Source organism: Phlebotomus papatasi, chromosome 3 (assembly GCF_024763615.1).
Source record: "Phlebotomus papatasi isolate M1 chromosome 3, Ppap_2.1, whole genome shotgun sequence".
In the NCBI taxonomy this organism is placed as follows: Eukaryota; Metazoa; Arthropoda; class Insecta; order Diptera; family Psychodidae; genus Phlebotomus; species Phlebotomus papatasi.
Genome location: NC_077224.1, coordinates 4,374,158 through 4,394,455, shown reverse-complemented (window position 1 = coordinate 4,394,455; position 20,298 = coordinate 4,374,158). Strand labels below are relative to the sequence as shown.

Sequence of the window (20,298 nt, the reverse complement as noted above, 5' to 3'; positions counted from 1 at the left end):
GAAAAATCGAGTTGTTCGACTTATATTCTGAGTTATCGATTTTTGATCTCAACCTTTTCTATTTATCAAAATCTATAATGATTTTTTTTTAAATATTTATCATTTTTGAATATTTTTGTTCATTTATATTTTTATTAATTTACAACACATTTTCGGTAGTAGGAGTACCTCAAATCTCGCTGTTATAAATTTTGTCTTAGTGCAAGTATAGCAATACAATTTTTTGACAAACGTTTTTTTTTGTTAAAGTAACCAAACGTTTTTTTAGAATAAGGTCATATTTAATTGAATTGAATTGAATTAAATAATAATGAGGCGTCCATGTGTCATACATTCGAATTGTGAAATACCTTTTACGCTATCTCTCACGTTGTATTTCGGTAATTATTAAATTCAAATTACCACATGGTAGATTTTATCTTTTAAATAGTTTAGAATTATTTCTCGTCAAATAATACCATTGTTTTCTTCACCAAAGTATTTTCCTTAAAAAAAAAGGCTAGGATCGCTAAAAATCACATGGCTAAAAAAAGCAGGGTTAGCAGGAAAATTTGAATCAAATAAATTCAGGACAAAAAATTCTGATTTTTAAATCTTAATAAATTGATTAATAAAATCTTTATAATGGCACCAAACCAATGGCACATTTTCCGGCCTTATGATCTTCAGTGACTCCAGTTCTTTCTTAAAGGAGAAAATGTTAGTGAAGTATGCTAGTCGTCCCATGCAATCCTTTTCTTAAAATTAAATTATATTCAAGAATTTATAAAGAAAACTAGGGTGGAATCACCAGTTCTCGCCAGTGCCCCACTTCTCGCCACTTACATTGAAATCGCTATTTTTCGCAATTTATGAAATAAATGAGTCGCAATTTTTTTGTATTGTTTCTGCTTCTACGCATAGAATCGAAAAATAATAATTATTAGTTTTGGATTCACGATTTTGATCACTTTTTAGAGCAATATTTTAAGCAAGTGCATCGAATCCAACATCTCTTACCAAATGTACTAAGTGTCGTCAAATTTTCATCAGGCCAAAAATATCTATTTGGGTAAATAATTTGTCTATTGAATATTTAATTGCACTTGTGGAATACATAAAATTTGTATTTAGTCAATTAATATTTCATTTTATATTATTTTTGTATAAAAATGAGGCATGGCGAGAAGTGGTAATATTCTGGAATTGATTTTACCACCTGTCGCCATATCTTTTCAATAGGCGACGCTAACTTCACTTCGTACATTCTCAGTTGTCAAATCTGCATTGTTTACTTTCTGCAAAAGCCCCATAATTTGATTTCTCAAATAAAAGTGAAGAAAAATCATTTAAAGAGAGTAATAATAAAGTGATCACAAGGAAAGAGAAATGGTGAATGTATTCTTTTCATAGCATTGCCTAAAATAACCGAGTGTGGTTCTTTTCAAGTGGGTGGCGAGAAGTGGTTACAAATTTTACAAAACTGGCGAAAAGTGGTAAAAAGTGGCGACGAAATGGTTATTTTTGCATTATTAATAAAAATCAGTTTTTTAAGTAGTCCAGCGTTATGTTCTAGGATTATTGTTTTCACGTATCTAGAGCCAATACATCTAAGTAACTTTGTGTCAAATTTGACTTATCTTGTAACAAGGATTCAAAAGTTATGATTAAATGAATTTAATTTTTTCCTAAACATGGCGATAGCAGGTTATTCAACCCTAGACAATGTCAGAGAGCATAGACATAGAGATAGTTTATTATAGAAATTTTTTTCAGTCCTCCTCTACCAATTATACTTTGACACTAACATTATAAGCTATACAATGTACCATTCTTGAGATAAGTCTAATCAAATAATACTTCCTCAACAATTTTCATTTTAAATATCTCAACATTATTTAATTTAGAATATCTTTGATAATCTTACCTTTTTCGACTCTCTGGTCTTCAGTGGCACTAGTTTTTTTTCCTTAAGGGGAATATTTTAGTGAAGGATGCAAGTCGTCCTACGCATCCTTTTTATGAACTTGATGAATATTTAAGTATTTATAAGGCAAATATGGAAAATTTCAGGGAAAATACAGAGGTAGGGCTATGCTTTGTTCTAGGAAAATATTTGTGGAGTCGTGTTCTACAAACCATCCGTACAGGGGTTTCAGACCTAAGGCTTTACCGTTTACCATCTGGCTTAAGTCCTCTTAATTCCTTATCAGGCATGATTTTTTAGGAAATTGTTGTTTAGGATTGGATATTAAGGGCAAATGATCCATTTAGATTTTGAAAAATCAATAAAATTGCTTGTTATTTGGATTTTTGAGACCTTCGGGAACAGGGCTAAACCTCCAGTCTGAAGTTGGCATTAGGCACCAACATCTTAGGATGCACCGTTATTAAAATAAAACAAATTTTATGAAATATTTCTATTAATTTCTTAAAGATCTTAATCCTAAGATATCTCCAGAAACTCGACGCGATGGACCATAAATTTCTCTGGGAATTCAATAGAAATATTTAAAAAGTATTTAAAGTGCAAGAAGTAGGCGGTATAGAAATATCCTAAAAAGGGCATTCATAAAAAAAACTCTTTAACCAGATTTAAGTTAAGCGAAAAACCAACAAAGATCAATTAAAATAAAAATGCAATTAATAGTTCAACAACATGATTTATTTGAAAATCATTCGAATATCATCGATAAAAAGATACAGAGCTAACAAAGACAGTATTTACTTCGGTGCTTAGGAATATCATTTTTCTTTTCAAATTTGATCCTGGTTGGAAAAACTTGACAATTTCCCTCACAGTGCATCAGATAAGAAGAGTACAAAAGTGAAATCACAAAAGATTTATGAGGGCAGAAAAAAGCTCCCTGATGATTTTTACTTTAGACCACATTCAGGCAGATTGTCTTGAGGATTTCATTAACAACACTGTAAGGATCACAATTGGAGCTTGGTCGACGATCTTCAAAGTAGCCGCATTTGTCATCATTAACCCCCCGCGGAATTCTCACAGAAGCCCCACGATGAGCAACTCCGGCACTAAAGTCATTGATAGAACTGGTCTCATGACGTCCCGTGAGACGACGCATATTGTCCTGCCCACCATGTGGATCGTAAGCCTTAATATGACGATCGTGACACTTGGACAACTTCTTGATGGCCTCCTCAATGGCACCAATGCCATTTGGTGCACGCATCGCCTTAGTGGAGACATTCGTGTGGGCTCCAGCTCCATTCCAGTCACCAGGCATTGGTTTGGGATCCAGCGTAGCCACAATACCAAAATCTTCGGCAATCCGATGCAACAGGAAGCGCGACATCCACAAATCATCCCCAACCGAAATCCCTACGCATGGGCCCACTTGATACTCCCACTGAGCCGGCATCACTTCGGCATTTGTGCCGCAGATCTTGACTCCTGCATACAAACAGGCTCTGTAGTGAGCATCAACAATATCCCGGGCAAAGACTTTATCAGCTCCTACGCCACAATAATAGGGACCCTGAGGACCAGGGAAACCATTTTTGGGCCATCCAAATGGTCTCTGGTCATAATTGAGAAGCGTGTATTCCTGCTCAATTCCAAACCAAGGTTCCTCATGGGCACATTTCTGCACCGTTTTGGCACATTCTGCACGTTTGTTGGAAGCTGAAATTATCATATTGATTCATCTATATAACAATTCAATAAATTCAATAAAATTCTATTTGAGCTTTTATTTTGTGTTAAAAGTCTGTCAAGAAATTGTTCCTCCATTTAAAATGTGAAAAACGTTTAGTGTAAAAAGCGTTAGGGTAAGAGTGTTCCAAATTCCGGCCAGCTTGCAATTTCGGCCACCTTTTCTGTTCCTCGAATTTCCATGAACTTTTGGATTTTACGTACTCTAGAGATTATACAATGCAAAAGAATAACAAAAGATGTAGCTTCGACAAACGAGTTGACGTGAAAAAGTCATTGGAAGAATTCCCGAAGGGCAAGGAACTATGAGAATGAAGGTGGCCGAAATAGGGCACCAAAGCTATGTCTACATTTTTATTCATTTTAAAATGTATTAAGAATGATTTTAGAGTAAATAAAGACGGAAAACTCTTTACAAGGTTCCAAGCAACACTCTTTCAGAAGAAAGAATTAAAAAAATCGATTTGAATTTAAAATATTGTGGCACTGGTACACCTTTTCAATTGGATAAATTTCAATCGATTGAAATTTTACCTCTTACTCTTTCAAAGCGAAATAAGATATATGTGTCTCTTCCCGTCAAATGAAAATTGAAATTGAAATTTCAATTTCAATTTTAAATTTCATTTGACAGAAAGAGACACCCATATCTGATTTCAGTTTGAGAGAGTAAGAGATAAAATTTCAATCGATTGAATTTCACTCAATTGAAAAGGTGTACCAGCGCCATAAGACTTTGACGCTTGCATGCAACTATGCCAAAATTTGGCACACTTACCCTATCGTTTTTTTTTTTCAATTTGTAAATTCAATTTAATTTTCAGATGATTTTTTCCTATGCGTTATTTTGCACAAAAAACTAATTGAATTGATAGATCTTCACTTATTTATTAATAAAAACTAATAATTGGTCCAGAAAAACCTGTTTAAATATGTTAAAATAGCATAAATGTGGTTGCTCAATTAAATTTGAATTCAGCAAATTAAAATGTTAAAATTGCTTATTAATTTCAATTTTATTGCAGTTAAACAAGTAGTCTTTTGAACCAAATTGTTCTTATTAAATTTATTTACTCTTAATTAATATTATTTGTGGCGAAAATATAAGATAAGTACATTGTTTTAGTGATAAACTTGCATGAAGTGAAGTTTAAGTATCGGGAGTAATTCATTAAGTTCCACCAAAGCCACACAGTAAAAAAATTTACAAGAATAATCGTTGGTTTGCTTTTTTACCACGATTATTCTTGTAAATTTACACAAATTATATATTTCAACAAAACGTGTAATCTGAAAATGTGTAATTTAAATTGTAAACCGTGTAATCAACTGGGAATGATTACACAATTTTTTATATTTTCTTACATATTTCGTGTAAAATTACACAGTTTTCAAATAAAAGGTGTACAAATTACACAGTTTTCAGACAAAATGTGTACAAATTACACAAATGTGTATTAGTACACACGATTATATGTTTAATGTAAAATTTACAATGAAAATCATGGTAAAGCAGTCAAAAAAAATTTACTGTACATTCGAAAGAAATTGTTAAAGAAATTTCAGTTGGGAGTTGGGATGACTTCATACAGATTTTTAATAAGCATTGCATGAGCCCTTTGCCCACAAATATTTTTTTCTGGCTTTGGGGATCCTTCTGAATAACAGATAAGTGACTTTTAAGACATTTTAAGTACTATCACACATTTTCCGGAGTCATTCACAATCAAAAATCTCGCGGCACTATTTAAAATTGAGCAAATTTCTTGCAAAATGTGTCCTGACTGTGAGAATTTTCAAGTAAATTCTAGAAATCTTATAATGCTCAATTGGCTCAATTGAATTTAAAATTAAAACGTGAAAATCATAGTGTGATAGCACCGTAAGTTAAAGGCAACGGTGTAAAGCTCAGAGGAGAATTTTTATTTCGAAAGGGAAATTTTGATTCAAAATATCCAAATAGTTAATTTTTTCTTTAGTTGGCTGAATGCTCATTTTTGGTTTGAACCTCAATATCGAGGTTAAAAAACAATCTGAGAGAAAAGTTGTACATGGACGAAAATGTAGCTAATTAAATTCTTTATCAAACCCACAAAACAGATTGTTAGGGACAGTCCTAGTTTTCGAGATATTTTTGCTTAAAGTTGCTAAAAAGTTCGATTTTTTCATGTTTTCTGACATTTATGAGACTACAGCGCCCCTGGTGTCAGTTGTATGAACTTCATCTGTTTAGAGGATTTATCGGGCATGTAAAGTAGACCAAATCATTCCATAGTGAGAAATAAATCGGTTCAGCAGAATCGGACATATAGGCACCCAAGTATCAAAAAACGGCAAAAACGGTTTTGCCTAGATTCCAGGCGCAAAATCCAAATGAAATCAAAATGATAAGTATTTTCGTAAATCATTTGACCCTAGTAATAGAACAAATAGCATGAGAACCCAGGGACAAAATCATCGTTACAAAGTGTAATTGATAATAAACTAGCTAATATTTAATAGAAATGTTTAAATTTCTTAGGAAAACTTAAAGAAAATCCACATTATTTAAAGGCATGAACGTTCGAAGGGAGAATACTTTCCCCTACCTACGTATTTTGAGACATTCAGAAGTTGTAGTGACAGGTGTATTTAATAAAAAGATGGCAAAGTGTCCCAGCTTTGCGAAACGCTCGAAAATTACAAAAATTACAAAAATTGGTAAAGAAACGATCATTTTAGAATGTTCTGGCATGAGTTACAATCATACCGACATTCTTGGATATTTAACCGATTCATTAGCGATTGCGGCTAATGTAATAATGTTGGTAATTTCAAGACCTTTCAAAAAACTCCAAATTTAACCAAATTGGTTGAAATATAGACCTTCTCAAGTAGTAAAAACTTTTTCCTTCAAAAATTCAAGATGGCGATTTTTTCTCGTCGAGATTGAGTGAGGAATGTAGTCGTTCGTGAAGAACTAAAAGAGTCGAGGATCTGCTTCCTCGGTTTGAGAAAGAGATTCCCCAGAAAAGCTATGCAAGCCATTGTGAGGAGGCATCGACCTCGAGGCCGACCTAGGACAAGGTGGCTGAATCAAATTCAGAATCTTGCCTTGGAACGCCTTGGGATCGAACCAGAACATCTTCCTGAAGTTTCGGAGAACCTGCGACCCCAATAGCGATAAGCGGTTGAAAATGATGATAATGATGATGAATATTTGGATGAAATGATCGCCTGGACCACCTCCAAAACACATCCAAAAGTAAATGAAAACCTAGGTCCCGTTTCCTAAACAAACCAAGAAAAATGGTTTGAAGGAGTTGGAGGGGCGTGAAGAAAAAAGAAAAAAACATCTAGATGTATCGTTTTCTTTTATTAGGGGTCGCCGAAAACCGGAAGTTAATATCTCTTACCGTTTAAACTCTAGGACGATGACAAGTTGAAAAAAAGTCGATTATATAACTGCTCTGTCTTTGAGTTCGAGCAGTAAAAAGAAGAATAATTTAATTTAAAGTTGATTTTGTGTCAATTATTTCGTTAAACTGTTATTGTGATCGACAAATATGACAAATATACACAGATAAATTTAAATGGATAACGATTACACAATGGAAATATTTGTCAATTCAATTAGAACTTTGCTTAAAATGTAAATAGCGTAATTGAGTAATCCATCATAATTTTTCAAACCTCATATCGTTATTTTTTTTCATTGTAAAGGAGAACAATCTTTTTTAATGAATCTAAATGATTTTTAAATAAAATAATTCATAATATTTAATTCTAGAATAAAATAATTAACTCACCAGTTGGTGTTCCATCGAAATTGTAGGTTTCGCAGAGTACCAAAATATTATCACCACGTCGGAATGGATCCCTGTAAATGGTCACCGGATGGAGGTAGACATCTGAATTAGCACCACTGGCTTGATAGCATGAGCTGCCATCGTAATTCCAAATTGGCAAATCTAGCGATCAACAAGAGCATTTGCATTAATTAGGAAATGTCCAGTGAAAATGATTTGATAGAAAAAATAACAAATAAATTGACTCAAATGATGTTCATAGTCACGATGATGATCAAAAAGATCACTGAATTAATTGCGTAACATGCTATATGATCAACATTGAAATGATCCCACTTTAGTATTATCAACAATTCTTCAAAATTTAGTAAAATTTACAATTTTCACTCAAGAGTGTGTCAATGACACGAGTTCAACTTCTATTTTTTCTTTTTAATTTCTTATAGAACTGTACACAGTCTAAAGATCCATTCAAATTATCACCTTTTCGTCTAAACCAGAAAATAGCGAATTTACAAAAAAAAATTGGGAGAAGAAAAAGGGGATAAATTAGCAGTGATTGCGGGATGTTAAAAGATTTAAACCAGATTGTTTTGGATTTTTGGTCAATTGACAAAAAATATTTGCACCTTTGAGATATTTCGGTCCGAACCAAACTTTTTTAGCATAATCCATATTGCCAATTAACGAAGAATTATAAAGTCAATCCCAAGTAGCAAAAAATAGTCATTTTTATGTTATTTTTTCATATAGTTGCGGCAATTTTTTAGTGAGCATATCGCTCATATAAAAATCCATTGTTTTATTTGCTATTTGTTCCTTTAAACCCATGTAGCAAAATATAGTCATTTTTACGTTATTTTTACTATGTTCGTAGCTCAATCTTTAGCAGTAGAGTCAAATCTCCACGTCATATATAAATTGTAGGGGAAGGCCTTTAAGCTTCGAACATTTAATATACTTCTCATATTTCTTTAATGAATTTGACTTAATTTTTGCAGGAAATAGGGTAGACGCTGGTATTACCAAAACGCTCCTAATATCGATCAAGCGATGGTCGTAATATCGCAAGGGGGAGATATTAGCTTGGAAGTGGTGTACACTGAGGTGGAATTACTGCGGAAGTGGAAGTCTCAAAAATGAAATGATTTTTGCGCTTTTCATTTAATTACAGTAGAAAAAATGTTTGTGAGCATGTAACGCAATTAAAGATTGTCCTGAGGGTTAAATTAATGTTGTTTTTTTTATCGCAATTGTCTTAAATTTCTCATCAAAATTATCGTTAAAAAATTCAAATATCGTTTAACTACTCCCTCTGTTCCAATGGATGAAATTTAATTGAATGCTTTACAAATATTTAAATTTCAAATTACATTTTCAGTTGGAATACTGTAATAAAGGTCGATTCTTTCGGATGGTTTAGCTCCATAAATTTATTTACGTAATATAGTAAATTTTTTTCATAAATATAATTAATATAAGTTTCAATTGATCCAAAAGTTGTCCACGAAAGATATATTAATTCCATTTTTTAAGGAAAAGAACCGTTTTTCTTGAAGATAGATCGAATGGTAGTTTTTGACAGCTTTTAGGAAGTTTATATGTTTTTGTACCTTGTAACTATTCGATAGAAATTGGAAGAAATGCTGATCGGAAGGATCAATTAATGAAGATTATTCTAGGTGTTGAAGAATTTCCCACTACAACCCCTTTGGCACTTTGATAACGTCGTTTATGAGGCACGCAATTTCACGTTATTGCCTTCGAAAATTATGCTTTTTTCTTTGGGCCAAAAACTGACTTTTCTTGAAAAAGACTCATCAAAACTAAAAAAAAATTATCACAGTTCTTGTCTTCTATGACTATTTCATCGAGTTTAGGTAGCCTAAATTAAACAATTTCCCTGAAATCTCATTAAATTTCCAACATCACCATCGTGAGATGAAGATCAGTGTTTCCAATAGGCTTGACTGTTTTCTTCAGGACCCTTTCGACTGTATGCTGTTGTATTGGATCAATTTTCCATCAGTTGTTTCCAATCGATCCAAAAGACTATTTGTCGTAACGCAAACGAAGAGAAAAATTACCACATTCATTCGGTTCACCTTAAGCATTTCAGTCAAAAAAAATGTGGAACTAATGTATCAATCTTGGAAACGTATCCCATATTTTCAAAATGACGAAATACAGTCGAATTATTGTTTTTCAACATTTTAACAATCTTTTCAAATATTATGCATAAATTTTCTTCCATTAGGATACTCAAAATATCTTCATCAATGCTACAGGCCATTTAAAATTCAGTTGATCTTTCGAAGAATAAATCCCTATTTCGAAATTTTCCAGAACATCTTTGAATTATTCTGAGAGCTACAATATGATCAAAATAAACACCCAAAATTATTTTCCATCGAAGTCCATCACTTGGACCATTCCAAAATTCGCCTAACAAATGCTGTAAATGCGCCTTTTTGTTTCACATTTTGGAAAAGTCCTCCAAAGGACATGTCGACTGTGTCGACTTATTTGATGGATACATGGCATTAGAGGGATGTAATACACTATAATCTTTCCAGTGCATGCAAAAAAGTTGACAAAAATTACAGGATTAAGCTAAAGGATATATTTCAGTCACACCTGTGAAAGTGGCCCATGAACTTATGCAATCATCTAATAAAACTAAAAAATAACTAAAATTAAAAACTGAGCTTTGGATAAAGTAAGAAGATTTTCAAAACAAACGTTTCAGTTTTGTTTAATTAAAAAAAATAATTAAGTGATGACACACTGTTTGTCTCTATGCACATTTCTTGATTCATTATGTCTTTTGAATACTATTTTTTTTTTTGAAATATTTGTTCTTCGTGAAAAAATAAATTTTATATTATATCACTGACGTTTTCAGAACAATTCCGCATGAACAACTTTTCCAGATTTATTATAAAAATCAAACATCCGAGAGAAATTATTAAAATTGAGATTCTGTTTTCAGTTGAATTAAAATGCAATTGCGATATTGAATAAAGTCGTCAAGAATAAGAATCCAGCTGTTGAATAAAATTCGCATTAGATTTTAGTCGTTTCTTTTAAATTAAAACGCCAGAAAGTGCCTGGAAGTGCTTAGAAGTGCAGAAGTGCTGGAAATCACCTATGGCACTTCCGGAAGTGTGGAAGTCTTTGACGTTTTCCATATAAAATCAGGAAGTGCTGGAAGTAGTGTACACGATTTTTCGATTAATATCTCCCCCTTGTAATATCGACTTCTCTTCCAATTGATGGATAGATCGTGTCCTTGCTCTAAATAAAGATGATTAAAAGTGGGTTTGAAAATTTTGAAATAGGGATTTATTCTTCGAAATATCAATTCTATTTTAAACGGTCTCTAATATTGATGGCCATATTGTGAGTATTCTAGTGGAAGAAAATTTTTCGATAACAATTGAAGAGATTATTAAAATGTTGGAAAATAATTTTGCAGAAATTTCTCGAAAGGAAAAGGTCCTGCAAAAAAACAGCCAAGCTTGTTGCAAGAGTTAATTAGGATCAAGCTTAATAAAATGTGAAGATACATCTGAAGTGCTGAATTAGTTGTTGCACTCGTACATTTGGATTTTTACAGACTTTCTAGCACAGCGTTAATAATTGCAAACTACAATACATTTTTCAGGGACTCTATTTTCCAAAAGTACCTTTACTGGTCTCTTAGGAAAATTCAAAATATGTTGATACCCCTTCGTAAAACAAAGATAATATTAAATTACTGAAAGCATGCAAGACAAGCTCCAGGCAAGTTGGCCTTTTTATATGGATCTATTTGAAGCCAATTCCTAAATTGATCTCGGACTCAGCTCACAATGCTCCGAGGAAAAAAATTATTTAAACAAAAATTTAGTATATTTATCCCTCCATACGAAAAGTTATCTTATAATGCGGAAAAACTTCTCACTTTTTAAATATTTAGCATAACAATCACGAGTGCAGAAAAATTCCCATACGCATTTGTATGTAAAAGTAAGAAATTGGCTTCAACTTTGAAGGCCACTCGCCGTGGACCAAATGCAAGAATATATGTCGCGATATATGTTAGAAATATGCGAAATAATAAATTTCTTGAGATATTTTTTGAAGTTTTCTTAGTTAGATGTCTCATAAGGGCCTCGACAGACCTGAGGATTAGCCGAGAGACGGCTTAGCGTAATTCTATTAGAAATAATGGTCGAACTACATTTCCGTCATTTTCCACTAAGTCGTCTCTCGGCTTAAGTCGTAAGTGTGTCTAGGGCATAAGATTATATAAATTATTGATTACTAAGTGTAAGAAGTGCATGATGTGCAGGAAGTGCTGGAAGTATTTCAGCATTTTCGAGAGTGTTGCGAAGTTTTGGAAGTGCGCAGGGCTATTCCATGCAAATTGTGGAAGTTCCTGGAAGTGGTGTACACATTTTCACCCTAATATCTCCCCTTTGGCGATTGATTTTTGTAATATTTAGGGCCTATGCACCTTCATCAACCATAACTGATTCTGAATTTCCGGAGGTGATATCATGAGGTCACTATCAGATATAATGCCCCAAAGGTGCCCCACTTCCCCCTAGAGTTACCAAGTTTGCATAAGCACGTAGTAATTTTAATAGGATAAAAATAACGTTTCCCTGACTTTCAATTTATAATTTGGCAATATCATAATTTGCTACTTGGGTATACGGAAGGAAAATTACCAATTGCGATTGATTGAGTGATGATCTCGTGCAATTGACAGGGAAATTGAAGGAAATCTTGTTATCTGAAGACGGAAAAAGACCCATTGATCATGTTTAATGCTTTCATGGGGAGTAAGTACAAACGAATAGATTGTGTCACACGAAATTCACTGCATTCTGAACTTGAGACTAAATTGCAAGTGACCTTCAGATGATTTTTTTTTTGCATCTGTCTCTGTGCAATTATGCTGGTAAATACAATTGAAAAATGACTAAGCAATTGCTATTACTCTGTAATTTTCACCCTACAAAGCGTATAATTGAGGTACTTTGCATTTAGCGCGATAATTTATTGAATAGATCTGGAAGGCTTTTTAGGATTTTTTTTTAATTAAAAAAAAAACAAAATACTTTTACCTTTTGGTGATTTGGGAATAAATTCCAGAGTACGATCCTTGCACCTCAAAAACTGGCCAGTACCGTCGATCCAGATGTACGTGGCGATTATCTTTCCATCCGGCAATGGAAGGGAAGTGTACCGGGTCAGAAGATTCTTGTTAATCCCTGCATTTGGTGAACAGTCAAGATTGGCCATCTGAAAAAAAAAGATTTGCAAGGGAATTTCGTGGCATAGAAAGATGATTAAGTGAAATGAAACATTTTATTTAGATTCTATATAGAGATTCTAATGATTTATCTCTTCAATCTGTGATAGAAATTATTAATCTTCTAATTTCACTTTTTTCGAGAAAATTCAGGAAAGCTTTTGGGCAAAAATAGATTAAAGAGGGATCTTACTTTTAATTGATATTCGAATTAATCACGAAATCTTCTAAAAAACTGTATTAATTTAGCACAAGGCACGGAGCACTGCAAAATTTGATCTTAACTGGATCTTTTGAAAAGAAAAATGAACTTGAATTTTCCTTTGTCGACTGTAGTCTACTGAAATTCTATGCAACAAAATTTATTGACTACTTTATTCTAGAAAAAACTTGAAGGGATTTTTAAAGGTAAAATTGCTGCAAAATTTTAAAGAAATAAGTATTATTGGTCAGTAAATTAATGTTTTAGTTGGCAAAAGATATATAGGCAAGTTTTAAATTCCTTTTTAGTCAGTAAAATATTTTATAAAAGAAAAAATTGCAAAATTGATCAGAAATCGCTCTAAAAATCCATGCTTGAGGTGCCTGGTTCACAGCTTTTCATTTTTCCCCATTTTATTTAATGTTAGGGGAACCTGGGGCAGAGTAGTACAGGAAACAAATTTTTACTGCTATGGATAGCTTTCACGAATAGTCGTAAACGTCTAAAGTTTTAAGGGACTTAAGGTCTCTCCATATCGGGAGCAATTTTCGTCAAAAATAGCATTTTTGACAGAATTTTGACATTTCTGCCCACTGCACTGCAGGCAATTTCCTTTAAAAAAGCAATTTTTTGACGAAAAATGCTTCCAAGAGACCTTTAACCCTCTAGGCCTCTATACATTGGGAGAAATTTTTGTCAAAAATTGTTTTTTGAAGGAAATTCCCTGCAGCGTTGTAGGGGGAAACGTCAAATTTCTGTCAAAAACGCAATTTTTGACGAAAATTGCTCCCAATGTGTACACGCCTTAAACTAAAAAAGATAATGAAGAATGGATGGTTTTTCGACTTTATTGGACCATAATTATCCTAGAAAATAATGTTTTAGAACTTTTTTTCGCATATTCAAGAAAACACTGTTAGAGGGTTAAGGAAGGAATGAGAAAAAATAAATGTTGAAATTTAATTCCTCCTTTGTAAACTTATTTTCCAGAATTTATTAAATAACTGTTTTCAGAATAAATTTGGAACTATGGGAAACGTATCCATTGTCCGCTTCTGGATTTTTCTTTTAGCATTTTCCCGCAAGACAATCTTTCATAAAAATGATCAATCAAGAAGGCAAACTCCTCCACAAACGCCTCTACACATTGGGAGCAATTTTCTTCAAAAATCGCATTTTTGAAGAAAAGCGTGAGGAAGAATATGACCTAAATAAACTGCTAGAATGCTTTTCCATGGAAGTCTATCACTTGAACCTTCCCAAAATTCACCTAACATTAAATGTTGTAAATAAATGCACCTTTTTGTTCCACATTTTGGAAAAGTCCTTCACAGGACATATCGACTAAATTGAAGACATTATAATCTTTGTAGTGCATGCAAAAGAGTTAACAAATATAACGAGAATAAGCTATAGAATACACTGTAATCACGCCTGTGAAAGTGGCCCATGAACTTATGCAATCATCCAATAGAATATCCTAATTTAGAACCTGATCTAAATGGCAGTTTTTTTTATAAAAAATATATATATCGTCAGTTAAATCAGCATTTGTCGTAACTTCCTTTTGACAACTTTTCAGGAGACGAAATTTTCAGTTCAATATTATTTTTCTTAAAAATGAGCCCCGAATGCGATACTTTTGATTCAAAATAATGAAAGTGGCACTAATAAACTGTAAGTTAACTCAAGAAAATCTTTATAAAATTATTTAAAAGCTGCAATATTGAGAAATATGTTAGAAGAAACACAATAATATTTTATCGTAACTTCCATCATTTATAAAGCCGTAACTTCCAATGTATGGAGATTCTGGAAGTTACGACAATTTTCTAAAATGCATTATATCAATTTGAATTATTCTAGTGATAATAAGCGCCATTATTTGACTAAATTAGTCAATAATACTGTTATCCCTGTCCCTAAAAGCTTTTATTTCATAAGTTTTATTGAATAAATTTTGTGCGCCACGTCGCTTGTTTTGTTTTGAATTAATGACAGATGGATGGGGATTTTTTCTCACTTTTTTCTTGCAAATATTGAATTAAAATGATTTCATGTTACACTATTCGCACTGTCTTTCGATATTTGGAAGAGTTTATAAACGTTTTATTGAGAAATATTGCAATTTTGCTGCAAATTACAAGCCACGGAAACGAGCAAAAGAAGTTACGGCAAATGCTGATTATTGAAAATTTTGTATGGAAATTTATCGTAACTTCCCCAAAAATGGAAGTTACGACAAATTCTGATAATTTTTTCTTAATTAAGGGCACTTACGATAATTTTTGTTTAAAATAATTTTTATTGGGCTTTTAAAAGTTTCTTTTTCAGAAGTGCGTTTAATAAACAAAATTACGCTGATTCCAAATATGTATATATCTCAAAATCGCAAAAATGAAGTTACGGTAAATGCAGATTTAACTGACGATATCTCAAAATTGACAAAAACCAAGATCCGCCGTTGTAATATTCAATGTGCGATATATATTAGGGGAAAGCACGCTACCTTCGGACGACTCAAGCTTCGGACAACTCATTTTTTTTAAAGTTCCTTATGGATTTACCAATAGCTCTTTTCTGGAAATTATAATATTACAATGATCAAATTAATTTAACCCTTTAACAGTTTCCACGTGTCAAAGCACTCATCGGAAACACACTTTTATTGCATTTAAATGTAGGGGAGACTGGGGCAAAATTTGTCAAAACGAAAATTTCAATATTCACTATTTTCTAAAATAAAAGAGACTGAGGCTTGAAATTTTTATTATAGATAGCCTTCATGAACCTTCTTAAACTTACAAAGTTTCAAGGGATTTGAGGAAGGATTATGTAAAATTAAAAAAAATAATGAAATTTTGAGCCCTATTTTTGGAATATTTGGCTTACAGAAAATATCAATACTGATAAGCTCAATTTTAGCACATTTCTCGTTAAGATAGAGAAAAAATATCTTCGACAAAGTTGTAGAAGAATAAATTTCCTATAAAATTATGTCTATTTGATATTTTTAACGTTTGCGAGAGTAAAACGTCACAAATTATCCGAAGCAACCCCCTGGCAAGTTGCCTAAAATTTTAAGCCACTTTCTCATACTTCGATTTAAATTTATATGGGATTTTTTTGCACTCGCGACCGTTACGCTAAATATCTAAGATTTGAGAAGTTTTTCCGTATTATAAGGATTATAAGATACCTTTCCGTATGGAGGGATAAATATAATAAATTTTTATTTAAATAAATTTTTTCCTCTGAGCACTGTGAGCTGAGTCCGAGATCAATTTAGGAATTGGCTTCAAATAGCTCCATATAAAAAGGCCAACTTGCCAAGGGGTTGATCCGAAGACTGACAAAATTTGCCCCAGAAATTTTGAGAATCTCCACAAAATTGACTTTTAGAAAATGATTCGAAAATCACATTTCTTTTGAGATAGAAGAAAATAGTCTTCTGCAATGTTGTAGAACAGTAAATTTCCTATAAGAATATGCTCATTACAAAACGTTTAAGTTTTCTCAGAACTCGTGAAAGAATTAAATATGCATTTTGACAGGTTTTGCCCCAGTCTCCCCTACATTAACTGCCCTTATTTACATATACTTTCAAAAGAAATGGTAGTAAGATTATAAATAAATGGACAAGAGCAATTTTAAATGAATAGAAACTTTGTAATAGCAGTAAATGTATTTTTGTGATGATCGTTTTAAGACTGTCTTACCTGATAAAGGGTTAAAACACATTGAAAAAAAAAATGATTTATACGAATCTTAAGTCGGTTGAAGGTAGCGTGCCTTCCCCTAATATGGATGGATTTTCCATTTATCTGGATCGTAATGAAATTACCAACACACAATAACTTTTGTTTAGTAAACATGTTTTTTGACATTTCAATGAGAGTAAGTGTGATCTAGATCTGGTCATCTCGCTCACTCTCATAGAAATTTTGAAAACATGTTTAGAAAACAAAAGTTATTGTGCGCTGGTCATAAAGAATCAAATAATAAATTTGTGGAATAAATAGGGTAAGGTGATCCTATATTGATATACAAAACAATTAAAACTTAAAACAATTGTAAGGTCTAACTTCCTTTAGAAAATATGCAAAAAAGTCATTTATCAATAATATAGCCCCACAGCTCAAAGTAGCCTCACTTTCCCCTAATATATAAATAAAAATTTAGCACTGTGTTTATTTATGAAAAATTCTGTAACAATTCTGTAACAATTCTGTATTCCCAATAAAAATTGTAAAAAATTCACATTTCGGATCTGGGTTTTGACTTATGGCCTCTACACATTGGGAGCAATTTTTGTCAAAAATTGCTTTTTTGAAGGAAATTCCCTGCAGCGTTGTAGGGGGAAACGTCAAAATTCTATCAAAAACGCAATTTTTGACGAAAATTGCTCTCAATGTGTAGACGCCTTTAAGGCCTCTACACATTGGGAGCAATTTTCGTCAAAAAATGCATTTTGACATTTCTGCCCACAGCACTCCAGGCAATTTCCTTCAAAAATGCAATTTTTGACAAAACTGATCGTCACTCAAGAACCCTCAAACAAATTTTATCGTTTTTTTTTAAATCTTCACAGAAAATGCACTTTATCACTCAATAATTAAATCAACAATAAAATGTATAGTATTAAAAAAATTGAATACATACAAGCAACGACATTACCATCTTGAAAGGATATTTTTAAGCACGAATAACTTGTAAAAAATGCTTTAGAGAAATACAAATTATTGGTAAAACTGATAAATTTGGGCTCTTGGAAGACACTCAAAAAGCAATCTGGGAGCTTTTTGGTGGATTCTGTGGCTTTTATACCACTGGCGAAAATGACGAATTTTCCGTACGAAGTTCACTTGAAAGTCTGGAGATCACTAGAGTCTGGGCAATACAAACCTCCAGGAGAGAGTCATTTGGTTATTTCAATGTGAATATTAATTAGCAGCAATTATCAACACTTTGAACTTCATTCTGATGGGTATATATTTAAATAAGAAATTTATCAGTATTTCCACTTCGTGATCGTGCAATCACGAGAGACAATGATAAAAAGTGCACTAAATTTTAACGGCAATTGATCACTGATCGCGATCATGAGACGATCTGACGAACAGAATAATTAGGACTTGATCGCAGATCTAAAATTAGGACTGGGAAACACAAACGTTAATGACACTGAAATTTTTTTCTTTTCTAAATTTACCTTGCACTAATCCTCAATTAAGATCTTTTTCTTTTTTTTTTAAATTAAAAAATGGAGTTGAGAAAAGAACGCAAGGAAACTGTTCCAGAGATTTCAGAGTGCGACTTGTTGGAAAATCTGCAATAGACTGATTGTGTCCAGAACAATTTTCCAATTTATACTAGACAACAATGAGAGGGGGACACATTCATTTCACTCTCTGTAGCATGTTTATCTATAATATTTATTTATTGTACTTAATATACGTCCAGGGCGGAGGCAATACAACAATGACAACGAGTCTTTTATGTAATACGGCAATTTCATCTATGGTTCCTACCCTCGCACGACGAATTTATCTTCTTTTGACCACTCTCAGAAGTCCAAAAAATTCCCACAAATTATCCTGAAATCACCGAGATTGTCCAATTAATTCTAAAACACTTAAGTAATTCATCATTTTTCCTGATTTATTAACTCTTAAATGCATTGAGACAAATTGATGCATATGCAAAATAGTTTGAAAATTCTCAACTGCAATTAAAGTTGAATAACGTGATCATCGACTGATCTTACTCCTATCCCAGACGAGCATAAAAGTGTAAATTAATGTTCAAGCTCAAATCATTCACTTAGTATTTCCCAAATACTAAGCCCTCCTGAAGGGCAAAACACCACAAGATAATTACTTTTATTTTTGCAAAATTAAAATTTTAAAAGTAATTTTGGAAATTCCAGTTCCTACAGAAAAACATTTTAATAATGTTTTTTCGCACAAAAATAAAAGTCACTCTTAATCATTGTATTTTTAGTATGAAGAACATGTAGTAATATGTTAATTGCAATAACACATTCAAGTTGATCAGTTAATTGTCGTTTATAATAACTCTGTGAAATGCATAAGAAAAATTACAGCAATTTAAATAACGCAGAAAACAGCTTTGAGATCACAGAATAAGGAATTTATTTCATTCACAAAAATTATCAGAAAAATGGAAAATTCAATGATAAGCATAAATCAACTCTGAGGAAGTGTAAATTAATAATAGGACTATTCCAAATTCATCTAAATTCAATAAAATTAACAAGGGGGAGATATTAAGGTGAAAATATGTACACCACTTCCAGACACTTCCACAATTTGTATGGAAGAACCATTTACACTTCCAGCATTTCGGGATACTCCCGAAAATGATGTAATACTTGCAGCACTTCTTGCACTTCATGCACTTCTCGTATTTAGAAATCAGTAATTTATTTAATATTAGGAAAAATCTAATTAAGAAAACATAAAAAATTCTTAAGAAATTTATTTTTACGTATATTTTTTTATTTAGCTTATATTTTGAATTTCTAGCTGCAGATATTTTTACATACTAAAAATATTTTAATATTATCTGTGTTTTACGACTAACATAATTTCTTTTTATGGATTTTATAACAGAGCAGTGAAGCTAATTTTGTAAACTGTGTCTATAATGGCTCCGGCACACCTTTTAGATCAGGAAAATATCATAAAGTCGAAATTCGCATCCTTTTCTTTCTCAAAACTATTGCAAATGTCTATCTCACTCTTTTGCACTCTTCTTCTTATTTTAAACATCAAAACAAATTCAATTTAGCTCAAACGAATTTGAAGTGCGAGGGAATAGGATAGACATATGGCAAACTTTTAAGAAAGAAAGCGATGTAAATTTTGATTTCATGAAATTTTACTGATCTAAAAGGTGTGCCGGAGCCATAAGAAACCAAAAGTACGAGTTCGACAACTAATTTAGCACTTCAGAAGTACAGTATCGGCCAAAGAATTCTTGACTAAGTTATATTCGAGAAATCAGGTGGAAACAATAATGAAAAAAAAAACTTTTTAATTATTTTCTATGTTTGCAAATGAGGTGTCTGTAATCCATGAATATTATTTATGCATTTGAAAAAAATATTTTATTTAATATCCCCCTCAATTCTGAGATAAATCTTTAAGTCTTAAATCTTTAAATCGCCCTTTAAAGGCCGATTCGTATTCTGTTATAAAAATCTTTAATTTTAAAGTGTAAATTTCGAATTCTACGCTAAAGTTTTACAGACTTAAAGATGTCAAATGTCTATAAATCGCCTTTAATTTTAAAGCTGCTCGAGAAGACCTTTTAAACCTTT

General features: G+C 32.3%; 1 protein-coding gene across 3 annotated transcripts; it reads right to left on the bottom strand.

Moving 5' to 3' along the window:
- Positions 1–2,626: 2,626 nt before the first annotated feature.
- Positions 2,627–18,332, bottom strand: LOC129806496 (glutamine synthetase 2 cytoplasmic). Of its 3 annotated transcripts, none has more exons than XM_055855137.1 (4): positions 18,166–18,332; positions 12,564–12,741; positions 7,447–7,608; positions 2,627–3,628 (listed from the first exon to the last, which is right to left on the bottom strand). In XM_055855137.1, the coding sequence occupies exons 2-4, from the start codon at positions 12,739–12,741 to the stop codon at positions 2,862–2,864; spliced, it is 1,107 nt and encodes a 368-aa protein (XP_055711112.1). In that variant the 5' UTR covers positions 18,166–18,332; the 3' UTR covers positions 2,627–2,861. The 3 variants fall into 3 exon arrangements, with proteins under 3 accessions (XP_055711112.1, XP_055711111.1, XP_055711113.1); XM_055855136.1 differs by having other exon boundaries at positions 17,616–18,307; XM_055855138.1 differs by having other exon boundaries at positions 17,859–18,307.
- Positions 18,333–20,298: the final 1,966 nt, after the last annotated feature.

What these genes read in the sequence shown, in the direction of transcription:
- LOC129806496 (XM_055855136.1), bottom strand. An exon ending in TATTCCCAAATCACCAAAAG is followed by an intron (nt 7,609 to 12,563) that starts GTAAAAGTATTT and finishes GTTGATCGCTAG; the next exon opens with ATTTGCCAATTTGGAATTAC. An exon ending in TTTCGATGGAACACCAACTG is followed by an intron (nt 3,629 to 7,446) that starts GTGAGTTAATTA and finishes TGATAATTTCAG; the next exon opens with CTTCCAACAAACGTGCAGAA.